The following is a 15,283-nucleotide window of genomic DNA, read 5'->3' as shown; positions in this document are numbered from 1 at the left end:
TGTCCATCCCTTTATGACCACAGTGTACCCATCTTCTGATGGCTACTTCCAGCAGGATAACGCACCATGTCACAAAGCTCACATCATCTCAAACATGACAATGAGTTCACTGTACTCCAATGGCCTCCACAGTCACCAGATCTCAGTCCAATAGAGCACCTTTGGGATGTGCTGGAACGAGAGATTCTCATCATGGATGTACAGCTGACTAATCTGCAGCAACTGTGTGATGTCATCATGTCAATATGGACCAACATCTCTGAGGAATGTTTCCAGCACCTTGTTGAATCTGTGACACCAAGAATTAAAAAGGGGGTCCAACCTGGTACTAGTAAGGTGTCCCTAATAAAGTGACCACTGAGTGTGTATGCATGTATAAATATATAAATATATCAGAATCTGTATGATATAAATCAGCGCACACAGTCGCAGCCTCTAAACTGTGACACTGGTGCGTCTGGTGGTTCAGATTCATAACACAAACAAATCTGTGGTTCAACTCCACGTTGGAAACTCTGCTGCGTGTCGTTCCTCCCTCTCTCACGTCTCTCCTCGTATTTCCTCTCTGTATCGACACTGTTAACTCTCCAGTAAAATAAAAATCATCTTCACAATATGAACATGACTCATCTGAACATCACAGCGTTCAGTGTGACTGATTTATGTGACATGTTGTGCTCCCAGTCTGAGCATGAAACCAGTATAAAACCACAATGAGAGCTGCTGACTGTGTGTGTGTGTGTGTGTGTTTTATTAAAAGTGAAGTGACTGTTGTAAAACCGCTCAGACCACTCGCCTGTGTGGGCGGCGGCTGCTTCCCAACACACTAACACACACACCGCGTGGACGTCCTGGGCACGCCTGAACCACACTGAGTCAACAGGAAGAGGACGTCAGCCCTGTCCTGCTGGAGAGACAGATCAACCCCCCACACAGGAGGGTTTAATGGTACGATCCAGTGAAGGCGTGCCCGCTGATACTGAGCAGAGAGGACTGCGGCTGCTCGCTCTGTGGACACAAACAACTGCTGCTGAGATAAAACTGTGTCATACATCCATGATGTTTGTTAACGTTCAGCCGCCCTCTGTGAGCGACAGGACGTTTATTCCAAAGTAACGTTTTGTGGAGGAACGTCAAAGTAGTTAAAAAAAATAAATAAAAACCCTGCGTGACGTTTAACGGCTCCACGAATGAGACTGAGGGAAACAGAAAATCAGAGACACTGCAGAAACTCAAAATGTTTCTTATTTTTCTGTTTTATAAGATTAATCGACTAATCATCACATCTCAAAGGGGAGAGCGGGTCAGGTGGGGCGGGAGGACAGTTGGAGCCTTTCACACTCGGTCACGCCCTCTTCGCTTCAACCTCCTCGCACTTTAGTCACGGTTTTAAAATTGTGTGTGTCCGTACATTTTGGGCTCTTGTTATTTTTTCCTCCACCATACTGTTTTAAATTACGTATCATACAAAAACATATCAGGGCACAATACATTTAAATTTTATCAAGAACACAATGCGGCCAGGTGCAACATCCAAACTGCAGAAGCTCCAATTTTCGGAGAACAGTAAAATGTGTCACAGCTGGGTGAAGGCGATATGGGCCTGAAATAATATCACAATATTTCAGGGTAATTTTATTATTAATTTAAGAAGATAGAGTTGCAACAACAGGAGTCTGAAGTGTGACCAAAAAGACAAAACTAGAATTTCACTCATGTTTACTGCATCAACATCATACAGGCCGACATTTCACCTCGGGGTGCACCGATTTATTAGTGGCACATCGGTATTGAATAACAGGGCTTGATACTAACTGCGACCTTTTGTCCCGAGGACGATAGAAAACGTGTTTGAGATCTTCCAAACAAAATAGTCGTCAGTATCAGTTCAGGCTATCAGTCAAAAAGTTATTTTAAACACCTGTATTGATACTGGAGTTGTACTGATACCGATACCAGTATCGGAAATGCCTCCGATATTGCCTAAAATGTGGTATCGGCGAGTACAGCCTATGACCAATCCGATACCATGTAATGCCTCACGTCATTACACATACGCACGCTACAGGCAAACGAAACGGAAACGGAGCAGAGTTTAAAAAGCATTCTACTGTAGCCTTTAAAATGTCTTTTTTACCAAACTGTGTGGCTGCACTTTCACCTGTGTCTTGATCTGTGTCAACACTGGATAATAATAATAATAAAAAGTTTTATGGCATTCATTCTACTATTATGTATTTATTTCTTAATATTTTACATAGAGTTTTAGGAGTTAAGACATACAACAATTCATATCCCATCCATTTTTATTTTACGCGCCAGGATCGGATCAGTACTCGGTATCGGCAGACACCAAAGGTCCAGGGATCGGAATCGGTATCAGGAAGGAAAAAGTGGTATCGGTACATCTCTAGTTGATACTGGGCCAGAATTTCACAATCATCCCTAATTTAAACCCGAGCACATTTTAATTCTGCAGAGTTCAACTGTTTAATTTTTTGTAACTCGCAAGTTGTCGCCTTTTTTTTCCTTCTTTTTTTTTTTCAAAATGAACTTAAAAGCCAACTTAAACTATTGTTAACAACATTAAGACAAATTCTTTATCTCAGTAATTTATGAACATACAACAATTTCCTTTCTCCTAAATGTGTGAACCAGTGACACTGTAAATACAAGATGATGTTTTCAGTGTAACTAATTTTTTTAAACCTAGAACAAGGTGTGTCNAGGAGTTAAGACATACAACAATTCATATCCCATCCATTTTTATTTTACGCGCCAGGATCGGATCAGTACTCGGTATCGGCAGACACCAAAGGTCCAGGGATCGGAATCGGTATCAGGAAGGAAAAAAGAATCTGGCATCTGGGGAAAATGCACTCTTTGTATATTTTACTAAATTGTGCTTTGGACTCTAAAAATATTGATAAATAGTTTGCAGATATTTGTATCACTGTTCAGGGCTTAAAATATCTGTATTACTATGCAAGTCTTTCGGAATCAGTGACACCTTTTAAATCACTTCTTAAAACTCATCTGTTCAAATTCAATTCAATTCAATTCAATTATTATTTTAAATGTGAGTGTTGTTTTAAGACAGATGTGTGAGCGTCTCTTTGAAAAGGGTGATGAAGCATCTCTCTGAGCCTGAAAACAGCTCGTCGTCTGCTTCCCGTCACAGCGAACTCAAACTCCAGATGGTAAACGTGCCATGAAACCAAAACTAGGAGCTAACGAGGCTAAAATGCTCTGGAGTTACTCTGTAAACTGAGGCATTATCAATGTAAAAAAATAGACGAGTGGAAGTTTAAAGGACGGGGAACATAAGTGCAGTTCGCTGCCTCTCTGCTGTGTATTTTGGTGGTGTGGTAAACCAAACTCCAGACTCTGTTCCCATTACACCACTGGGTTTTACAGCAGGAATATTTCTGTGTTTCAGCTGAATGTCAGGTTATAAAAAGTCTTTGTGTTTCCTTCAAACAAACTGAGACAAACCCTGAACCACAGAGCTAAAATAAGACGCTCTGACGTCAGCCGAGTCTCAAACACAGACAGAAACCGCTGCTGCTAAACAAACTGGAGCTGCGGAGCAAAGCACCAGCACCGCCCCGCTCAGGGTTTGATTCCCAACTGAGCTGAAGACATGATGTTTATCTTCACTTCCTGCACATTAACAACAGCACAGTTTCTGTCCTGAAGCATCGTGACTAACACTCAGTGATTAACAGACATGTGTTAAATGCCTCTCTAATAGATTTCAGCGTGGTGCTGCTGCAGCTCATTAACACCTGGCTGCCTGAAGGCCTCAACATGTTCCTGTTAAGAAGACTTAGAAGATGAATCTCTGACTCTGCTGTTGTCAAGTGATTTATTTAATATTACTCTTCCATAAAACACAGCTGAAACATAAAGCGACTGGCTCTCAAGTACATGTAGGGGAGAGCGGGGTTGGTTGGGACGTTTTTCTATCAACATGAAATAAACTTTACTTTTACTACTGACTCAGAATTATGCCAGCTGAATCAGATTTGGGCGTTCACTAAATATCAAACGAAAGCCTGAGACTGTCGTATCAGAAGAGAGGAGATAATGTTATCTCAGAGCCTTACGGTGGAAAGCCTCTCTTCCTCCATTAGGGATGTTTCTGTCGACTAAACAAAATTTTTAATTAAGACTAGTCGACTAGTCTAAAAAGGGAAAATGCTCAGAAAACAGTCAAAATTTAGCACAAGTATTCCCTGCTAAACTGCGCTGGTTTTGTGAGAGGACATCTCTCCAATTTAAAACTCCAGTCTACTGGAGCATTACTGCGGGGAGGGGGACTGCTGTCTAATGTTCCGCTAGCCGCTCCCAGCTAGCTCCGGCTCTCCGTTTGGATCCAAACGGAGAGCCGGAGCTAGCTCAGAGACTAGCGGAGGCTAACTGGCTGTGCTTCCCTCCGGTCATGCTGCGGCTAACGCTCCGCTAGCCGCTCCCAGCTAGCTCCGGTTTGTTATTCAGGTTAAAGTGTGAAGAAGCAGCGGGTCTGTGGGGCAGCTGAGTGAAGTGGAGCCTGAGGAGGAAGCACCGGTTAGCCCCGGTTTCACTACAGGCAGATTCACTCGCTACAGGGGCGAGGAAATAAAACCTGAACAGCCAATCAGAGTGATCTCTCTCACCGACAAGCTCCACCGCCGATTCAACATGCTCAATTGGCCGAAAAGCCACCGATGCCGAAATGCTGACGGGGAAGGACACACCGCAAAAACTAGGATGACAGACGCTCACCGGCGGCCCGACTTTGGTCGACCTGTGTCAGGGCCTTAACAGACTGGTGCAGAGTCACAGGCTTTAAACTCAGTGTGGGTGTGAACCCTTACAGAGTCGTTGAGGTCACGTGTGTCATTGACCCACCCGGCCATCTTGTGTGTCGTTAGGGTTAGATGGGACCAGGTGTGAATGGGTGTGAAGTCACCTGGGGAGGGAATGCAATGCAGACTTGAGATCCCTTCCCACACAGCTTAACACGCACTCACTTCTTTGATGGGTCTGAAATATTTATTCTACTGGATTGTCCAGCAACCGATATGTTTGTTACTTCATCAATACACTGTTTTAATTAATAAATATCTTACAATATAAAGTTAGAGGTATCGTGATTAAGGATTTGATTCTCGTCACACACACTGTTTTTGGTGCATCAACACTGAGACGTTTTATTACCCAACAAGTCTTGTTAACAGACTTTATAAAGACTCAGTGGAGTTGTGGAGAACATGGCGGTGTGGTGTTTGGCTGCTAAACTGTGAGAAACACTGCTTTTTACTATTTAAGCAGAAGTTGCATCAGATGTGAAGCCTGTTCTCAGGACGGAGCCGATCTCACAAGTTACATCTTCAACCACACTTTCTTGGTTGAGAAACTACAAGGTTAAAAAGTGTTTGTGTTTCCATGACGTCTGAAAAAACCTGACGACGTCAACAAATCAGAACAATAACAGAGCAGAAATATGCAGTGAGGCATTATGATTCATTTTGTTTCTTTGTGTGTGTGAGTGATGGTTGAACAGACGTCTCAAAGGAGACGCTGGATTAAACTTTAACAAGCTCAGTTTTGATTTGAAACTTGAACATCTGGTCTGTAGGTGTTGAAATATTTGATGCTACACAGTTAAAGACGGGGGAGGCAAAAATCTGGAAAAGGCAAAAAAAGTGTCAGAATCTGAAAACACTCCCTCCTCCTGCAGCTCTCCCCTCTCTGCGCTAAGCCCCTCCGACTGGACGACCACAGGCTTGTGCACACGTCATACAGTGACCGCGTGTTTCACATACACTGATTTATTTAATCTTATTTCATTGTAGAGTCATAGCTCATCCACTCAGCCCCTCCCTGCTCCACTCTCTGTTCATCAGACCGCAAATGACACAAAAATTAGCTGCTAGCCACCTGATGGTCTCTCCGTCTCGCTCCCCGCTGCTGTGGACTGGAAGCCGGCAGCAGCTCAGGAGATGGACCATTTGTCGGCGGCTATAGCAGCTTGAAATAAGCCAATAAAAAAACCCAGCGCTGGGTGTCACAGCAGGCTGGTGACCAGCAACAGTGCAACACAGGTCACACCTGTGTAATGGCAGCAACAGAAAGTTTGCTGATCCAGCGGGGAGTCGGGGCTGCGGTTCCGTCTTTGGAGAAGCGGTGCGGAGTGAGGCGGAGGACACACTTTGTACGTTTCCAGTCACAGTGAAGTGGAGCTACAGTCCCAGCTGGACGAGGACATCTAACTGGCCTACTGTCCTTGTCCCAGTATACAAGCACGGGAGGGGAATCCATTTATTGAGCCAAGTATGTGCGACTCCTCTACGATAGGTGGAGATATGCCCCCTTTCAGCTTGTTAGTATTGGACCTTTTTCCTGTTGACCTATTACGTCACAGACCAAACAATGGACAAGCAAGTTAGCTACGGTTAGCTAGCAGCTAACTGGTACCATGGTGGACAACTTTACAGCTCTGTACATTTGGTCTGTCCAAAAAGTCACGGCTCTGGATGTAGATTTCTCCATGTTGTTACCGGCTTCTTCTTCTCTTACACATTTAATGCTATTGGACTTCCGGGTCAAAGCCCGGTGCACGCTCCTCTGCATCTGAAGAACAGCCAATAGGAACTCCCTCCTCTGAAATGACCTGTGATTGACCAGAGTCTGCTGCCAAATTTTCTACAGCCTAAAAACAGAGCCGAGAGGAGGAGCAGGAGAATCACAACACAGTCAAAGTTTATTATGGGAGTTTTGCCAAATGATGCCAAAGTAAAGCTGCCTCCCACAGCTTTCATGAGTGTGTTTTTTGTTTATCTACCAACTAAACTGATCATGAGACAAGCTGCACCATCAGGAGCACGCTACACTCAATTTTACCAGTTTCAGTTTGACATCATCACTAAAATCTCTGTAAAAGTCGTCCTCCTGACCGACCAGAGGAGAGCAGCTGATCAACATGTTGTTATCTGAGTCTGAAACTTCACGGCTGAACGCTTTATGATCAGCAGTGAGGGCTTCACAGGAGCAGACGACACTACCGCAAATTCCTCTGCATGTTTTTGAATGTTAATATTACAAAAATATGCTGAAATAAAAAATATACTACTTCTACTGCCTGTTTATACATTTATATTAGATTTTATTTCTGCATTTTAAATTCTGCACTATTCAATGTTTCATGGCGTCAATTTTTATTTTCATGCACTTTTTAGTTTTATTGTTGGAGGAGGAGCCTGAGAACAAAGACTGCTCCACTGTTACTGATGTGCATGTGACAGATAAAATTATTTGACTGATAAAAATGTGTTTTATCCAAGATCGATAAAACTTTTTATTTGCATCCACCTGATAGTAATCACCACGGTAACTGCAGAGGGAATCCCGTTTGTTCGCTGCAGTGAGTCAACGCCAGATAAACACTTCCTGTCAGTGTTTCACAAAAAACTCATCAACAGGTGACAGCAGGGGGAGGCCTTTATTGTGAAAGCACCTCAGGAAATGCTGACAATGCCAGAGACGTGACCAACAGCTTCAGTACAGATCTACAATCAGCGGATATGACTGTGTCTGTCCTTAGACAGCTTGTAATTCGGCGGCCTCATGCAGGGAGGTTTCTCACAGACTGTCCTCCCTCCCTGCACATCCTCTTTTGGTCCAACACTCACTGAGATGAGCAGCGTGCCGGCCGGATGCAGCCCCCGTCTCCTCTGTTAACTGTTGCGACAGCTGCTCCGAGATCTGCTAACGACAGCTCTCTGCATCCAAACGGTCGAGTCTGCAGCAGTTTCACTTCCCAATATGCAGCTTCCTGAAGAGCTGCTGGATGAGGAAGGTCCAGTCACGGAGGGGTCACCCACACTTCTGCACACACACACACACTTCTGCTCACACACACACACACTGCTGCAAACTGTTGCACATATGCTGCAGTATAGTGTATCTTCTGCCTGATATATATTCTCCCTCTGTGCCACTGAGCTCCAGTATCGTTAAAACACATCCATGAGTTGAAGCTCAGTTCTCATCTTCTCTGCATGCACCCTCTGAATTACCTCGGGACAAATGTCTGGAGATTCTTATTTCACAAGTATATAATCATCTCATGTCACTGGACACACACTCTCTTTAAAACAAAACTATCTGAACTGAGATCAAAACTTAGATAAGATTTCTGGGATGCAGCTATTACGAGGACACATTAGTCACCATCCTGTGCACGCCTCGGGCTGACACAATTCAAGGTCCTGCACCGTATCCACTTCAGTAAGGCAAGACCTGCAGAGCAGACGCTGCTCATATATGTTCTGTCTTTGTCCCAAACTAAAGAGCGTCTGGGCCAACGTTTCTGGAACCTTGTCTGAATTTTTAAAAAATGATTTGCAGCCCTGCACTCTGATGGCATCGTTCAGGGCTCCAAAGGACGACGTCACAACTCTGCCTGCCAGACAGGCTGATGTAGTGACGTGTGCGTCTCTATTAGCTTGTCATAGAATTTTGCTATAATGGAAGTCCTCATACTCTGTCTGCTTACAGACCTGGTGTTTTCTCTCAAACCTGAGAAGATAAATTCACTCTCAGGGGCTCTGAACACAGTTTGCACAAGAAATGGTGACGCTTGATAGTTAGTATTAGCAGCCTCCTGAACAGGAGAGGAATATTATGTAATTGCACAACACTCGTCACACTCGTCATTTAAAAGACCTTCTCCCTCTTCTTCTGTTCCTTTCTTTTATTTACCTTTTCACTTTTTTTCAACTGTGCTCTTTTAACAGAACCAGTGTCATTTAACCTGTATCTTCATGGACTTTCAGGATGCGGTGGGAGGGGACAGGTGGGAGGAGGAGAGGGATGTGTGGTAAAGAAAAGAAAAATGGAAAGACAAGTATTGTTTCAACTGTAATTCTGTGTGATTTGCAGTTATCCTTCAATACCTGTCACTAAACACTGTCACTGTATACTCACTAGAATGTCAATTAGTCCGCCTCTGAAAATAGTCCCCACAGTTGCACTATTTCCTCATTTACTGCTACTCGTCACAACTACTGTCACCTCACCATGTAAATCATGTTACCATCAGAGTTTGCATACCGCTCTTAGTTCCAAGATAAGGGAGCTGTTAGCCTGAAGCTAAGACAACGTTCACACTGACACAATCAAGTCACATCAAGTGCCGCCCCGAGCACACACCGGACACACTGCACTGCAGCTCATCAATAAATGACCATGTCAAGTTATTATTACTTTCACTGACAGATCTGAACTTCCTCCACCTCTGTGTTAGCTTAAAATCATGTGTGGACGGCCACTAATTAAACTTGTGCTGATCTCCAGAGCTGTGACTCACCAGTAAACATCTTTTTGGTCATTGTCTTAATAATGACTGGATTGTGGGTCATTTAGCTTCCTCTAACCTCAACAACCAGTCTCTCCTCATCCATTCATCGTCACACACCAGACTAATCAACAGCTATAAGTTCTCTTTACACATCCATGTTGAGGAGAGGAGTCGAGCTGCTACAGGAGCTGGTCTGTACAAGCAGAGAGCGAGTGGGAAAATGCCTTTAATTCCAGGGGTGGTGAGGCTGGAAACAGGACAGTGGCGTGAAGTGCTGAGGGTAGCGCTTCCTGGAGTGCCGACGCACCTCTAGCTGCCAGCGGTGTGTTTTGGTCTTAACGCAGACCTTAGCCTGGAGTTTACTAGACCTGCTCTGGAGCAGGTTTATCTCCTGGGCTAAAAGTTGCCAATGTGAAACAAGGCAACAGATTAAACCAGTCTCATTATACAGTATATTCCTGGGCTGAGATTAAATTCTGGGGTACTGTGTGTGTGAAAAGGGGCTGAGGACAACCCAGGCTAAGAGTTGACCTTCAAGTCAGTGATGTGTTCTTGTTCAGTCGTTTTTTATTGTATTCATATTTTAGTTTCTTTCATAGACCTCTTTTTATTTATTCTTTTTCTTTCTCTATGTATCTGAACTATTTCTTACTTTGTGCTGCACTAGCAACTTAATTTCTCCTCTGGGGATCAATAAAGGTTTATTTCATGTTTTCTTTTCTTTGCACATCTCATCTTAGCTCAGCTCGTGAAAAACTTTTGTTTTCTGGAGGAGTTTTGCAGCTTTAAGGAAGTTTTATCAGGAACATTCAGCGGTGACTAACGCACTGATATAAACTATATTTGCTGTTTCCTGTTAACAAACCACAAACTGTGAGAGCAGTTTTCCTGCCATGAGCAGCCTGAGGGGAGGGAGTCACTTCGAATGAGTCCAAGTTCTCTTTAATAGAAGTCAAACTGCAGAGCTGACTCTGGTTTCAGCCCAGTCGCCTGAGGGAAATGTTTGCATCACAGATACTTTACTTTTGTATGCTTTATATGCATCATATCAACGTTTCTACAGTGACGTAGTGATGAGCTGACGGTCATCAGTAGGTGGAGAGGATGGTGGATGGTGTGACGCCTAGTTAAGACATCTGCCAAGCTGGGGCATCGGTAGCGTAGTGGATAGTGCCGGCGCCCCATGTACAGAGGCAATGCCTCGACGCAGTGGTCGCAGGTTCGAGTCTGGCTTGCAACCATTTACTGCATGTCACCCCCCCGCTCTCTCTCTCACCCCATTTTCACTCTGTCCTATACATTAAAGGCAACAAAGCCCGAAAAAATAATGTTAAAAAAAAAAAAAAAGACATCTGCCAAGCTGCAGACTTCTGTTCAAGACCATCAAACAGCAACACCGTTGTGATTTGGCGACTCATTGCTGTGTTTCCAGCAGCTTTTTAGTGACCTGTTTTTCCTGCTGGGATAGTGGCATGAAAAGCAGCTGTTTTTACAGAGACATCCCTGCTTCTCCAGCGGTTATTGCGGGTATTTTAAGCCAAGATCTGATCTTTCCCTAACCTTAACTGAGTGTTTTTGTGCCTAAACCTAACCACACATTAACCAAATTCATTCATTCATTCTTTTTCCATAACTTCTTATCCTGTTGGGGGTCGCGGATCACCTACGGACAGTTTAGAGTCACCAATTAACCTGCATGTCTTTGGACTGTGGGAGGAAGCTGGAGCACCTGCAGAAAACCCACGCTGACACAGGGAGAACATGCAGACTCCACACAGGAGGACTCAAACCAGGCCATGCCGCCACCGCCAACCACAGCGTTGTTGAAATATAAAGTTTCAACGTATCCACCACATTATAACGTAAAATGGTTACACATCCTTACTCTGCAGAAACATTCAACATGTTTTCTGGTGACTGGGTTTCTGGTCCGACTGGTCTGACACCAGTGTGTTTGAGCTCACAGTCTGTGTTTTGTGTATAAACCAGGTGAAGATGTGTGTGTATGTTATGGGTCATGTAAAGAACATATATGTGCATAAACACAGATGGGCTGAACCACAGAGAACCAATCTGACCTGTTTCTATCAGATCTGTTCACAAAGTGCACAAAGAGAACAAAGTGTTTCCCACCACCTCTCTGTTCTCTACTGGTGAAAAGGGGACACCAGTAAAACCAGCTGTTGCATCATTTCCCTCCCTGAGGTTTCTCTGGTTGTCATGGATACCATCACCGACTCAAACAGCAGCAGCAAACAGTGGTTAATGCTCACGAGAGATGAATCTAACTTTCACTCAGAAATCTTAATGTGAGTTTTTCATGAATCAGACTTTCAGATCCAGATCAGTCACAAGTCTTTGAACTCACCACTTCGACGATTTTGATGATGAAGCGGATTTTATCCAGATTCTCTGATGGGACGGTGAACCAGGAGGATTTGGGGTTCGGAGCCGTCGTCGGGGCGTAAACGCTTTCGGCCATGATGGAGCTGAACAGAGAAAATACAGTTATAAACTCACAGCGTCACACTGAGGAGAAACTGACACACAAACATGCTTTGGTTCATTTATATGAGAAGAAGATGGAACATCAGTTTCCTCCACAGAGCAGACGCTGTCCTCCAAACTGAACTCAACCTGAGACGTCTCATTTAGCTGCTCAGAAAAGAACAAAATATCACCAGGTGTGTGTGAAGGGAAGAGGGGAGAGACCACACTCAAGTACAAGTTTGAGATACTTGAGTGTTTTCTGTTAATGCCACTTTTCACTTCTGCTTCGCCACATCTATCTGACAGCTTTAGTTACCGTGCAACTTCATATTTTTACATATGTTCTGATACCATTTTTCCATCCCGATATCAATTCAGAACTTGCCTGTTGGCCACAAAGCACCAGTGTGGAAAAAGTAGGCCTGCACACTTACTGCCATACAAGTTTGATAAGGACGGAGTTTCGATTCTACTTGACAACATGTCAATCCAACTTCCAAGTAGGATCGAAACACGACATCGCTCTGTCCTTGGGCCCTCACAGTGGATAAGGAACAGTGACGCTCTGGGTCAGCTGCCGGTGGCGTCACAACTTTGTGCAGGCTACTGTCACTGTTTCTGGACGTGCCACAGCACTGGGAGAAGGTTGCACAGGTGGAGGCACAATAAGGTCCTTACAGAAATCGCCAAATGGGTGAATTAGCAGAGGGTCAGAGCCAGTGAGAACCAGGCATCACCACCCGAAGCTATCAGTTTTTAAGAATGAAGGCGATAAGGCTCCTACGGCAAGAGCAAAGGCCAAGAACCAGCCTTTCATTCTGCAGCGTGCTTCCGACTCGGAGATGGAAGCAAAGAGGAAACTCGTCTTCCTGCTAGACGTGACGGTAACCTCCCTCTGGCCAGTAAAAACTTTTCATGGTTTCAACTTCACAAACTTTTCTTTTGAATAATATTAATAACTAATAATGTGTTGGTGATAATGTCGAGGTTAAACAAACATTGTGAAGGTGTCACTTTGAGCTCTGGATCGTTGTGACAAACTTTCCTCATATTTTCATAAACCAAACAATCAGTTGATTAATGGAGAAAATAATCAGCAGATTAATCCATCATGAATATAATCATCAGTTCAACATGAGCTGCACCTCGACTGCAGCAGTAAAATCCTAATTTTACATTAACACATGAGTCAGAATCATTTAATGAGGTCAGATGTAACAGTAGAACACTCACAGAGGACATTTAAACATTGTCCTGATTAACTGACATTATTTTACTGAAGGAACATTTTCAATGCAGGACTTGTACTGTAACAGAGAATTTTTACAGTGTGGTATTCATACTCTTCCTGTGCCACTGAGCAGCTCTGATTGTGACTTGACAGCTCACAGCTGGGGCTGACTGAAGTCTTTAAAATCAATGTCATGATATTAATTAGAATATTTCTAATTATATGTGTCAAAATAAAAATCACATGTAAAATAACCCAAGTGAAGACCAGTGCGATGATCTGTGTTCTACTTTGATTCTAGTCTTGACATGAAAACACCAGTTTCATAACTTGATTTTCTTGTTATGTCTTTACGAGCACTTCGTTGAGTTGCCCTGCTGTCACATCCCACACAGCTGATGAACATGAAGCTGAAGCTGAGCCCAACATGTCAGAGAGGGAAGTTCATCTTGGAAATGTTTGTTGGAAAGTTTGAGGTTCCTGAATGTGTCTGAGGCCACTCACAGTTTCAATCAACATACAGAATGAACACCATGGCGCACTCTCACAACATCACGCTCACTAGAGTTTATTTCTACATGACAGCAGCTGCAGGGAGTTGAGCAATAACTACTGTGGAGTGAGTGGTTTGCTGATTCTGGCACTTTACAGCTCCCTCTGTGATGTTATGTGTGATGTCTAATATTTTAATATTGTATGCAATGTGTCTTTTTTTTCTTTTTAACTCTTCTGCACCAACCATGGGACTGCCATTATGTGTTATATCCTGCATAACACAATGACAACACAAAGGCTTCCTAATTTCTAATATACACTTTGTGTTTTAAGTCCTTGTTACATTGGTCTCATATTCTCTGAGAGTGAAAGTGAAAGCACCGTCAGGCAGGTACAGAGTTCAGGTGTAGGCTCCAATGCAAACAATGATAAGAGTCATTTACGCTGCTATAAAACAGACGGAGAGCCACGAGGTCATTTTCCGCCAGATGGACCCTGAAACTCATGTAGTCACTTATGGCGGTAACAAACCTGCTTTGAAAGTTTACTAATTTAATATTTATGTGCTTCGACACAAAAACAGAGACGTCACAGTACACGGCTCATGACCTTAACGTGAGCAGAGGTGTGTGTCTGTATGTTTGGCTAAACTTTAATCACCATGTCGCAGTTTATTTTAGTGATATCTCATCTTTAATATGTCACAGAAACACTTTCCGCCGTCAGCCGCTGTGTAACTTAGTTTGATGGAAAATACAACGAGGAGCGTATAAAGGTTTAAAGACGTGACTGTATTCAGATTAACTGTGTCAGGAGCGTGTGACTGACGCCGGAGTGAAGAATAGATCTTTTATTAAACATAAAAACCGTTTTAATCCGAGTTAGTCTCGCTTTTCTGTAGAAGCGACGTTACAAACTAAACTGACTGAATTCTAGCTGTAGTCTGGCGAGCGGAGTTTTGGCATCAGCTTTAACCGTGGCCTAAAATCTGCCAGACTGAGCCGCTGAAACAGGAAGTAGTTTTACGGTATAAAGATTATAAAACTTTAATGTTTCGGGATCAGACTCACCGCTCGGGTCTCTTCCTGCTGACACAAATACAAAGTTTCCAACTGCGACGTTCAACGTCAACTCGTCGCTTTGTTTCTCAGCTGGTCAACGAACTTCAACCAAACTTCCGCGTTTTTTATTTTTTCAAGCCAAACGGAAGACATGTAACTTCCGGTTACGACTTTCACATTAAAAGTGTTTTTGGTACCTCGGGATCAGGGAGGTTTACACCACTTTTTTGTGGTTTGTTTTAATTTTATTGAAAAAGATTGAGCATATATTCTTTGATTTCATGTTTTATCAACAAATTTGCATAAATAAACAAGAATGCACATATGCACAATATTTTATTTTTGCTGATATCCAATATGTCAATATCTAACAACTCATTTGGCTGATAACCAGTATCAATATATCCACTTTTTTCCCACCTAATTTTAGTGATCATCAAGTCTCTTCTGTAGTGGAATCAACATCATATTATACATACATGCTCTTATCATGACAGCCCACCAGCAGATGGAGACATGAAATACAACACTTAATGTAGTCCACCTGAACATCTGAGGAACTTCACCTCAGTGGACATTAAACTAAACCTTAAGACATATGTTTTTAGCTTGGCTTTAACTCAGTGGTGCCTCCTCATTTATTGCCTCTGTTTTTAAGTT

General features: G+C 43.3%; 1 protein-coding gene across 1 annotated transcript in view; it reads right to left on the bottom strand.

Annotated features, from left to right (window-relative positions):
* cmtm6 (CKLF-like MARVEL transmembrane domain containing 6) overlaps positions 1–14,765 on the bottom strand; it is a 29,356-nt gene extending 14,591 nt beyond the window's left edge. Inside the window, exons 1-2 of the mRNA XM_050046379.1 lie at positions 14,633–14,765; positions 11,715–11,835 (exon numbers count right to left, since the gene is read on the bottom strand). Coding sequence (XP_049902336.1) covers positions 11,715–11,828 — 114 coding nt within the window. The 5' untranslated portion in view covers positions 11,829–11,835; positions 14,633–14,765. The remainder of the gene's footprint in view (positions 1–11,714; positions 11,836–14,632) is intronic.
* Between the last annotated feature and the right edge of the window lie 518 nt (positions 14,766–15,283).

Source organism: Epinephelus moara, chromosome 6 (assembly GCF_006386435.1).
Source record: "Epinephelus moara isolate mb chromosome 6, YSFRI_EMoa_1.0, whole genome shotgun sequence".
Lineage (NCBI taxonomy): Eukaryota > Metazoa > Chordata > Actinopteri > Perciformes > Serranidae > Epinephelus > Epinephelus moara.
The sequence above is the reverse complement of the archived record's forward strand: the minus strand, read 5'-3'. Positions and strand labels throughout refer to the sequence as shown.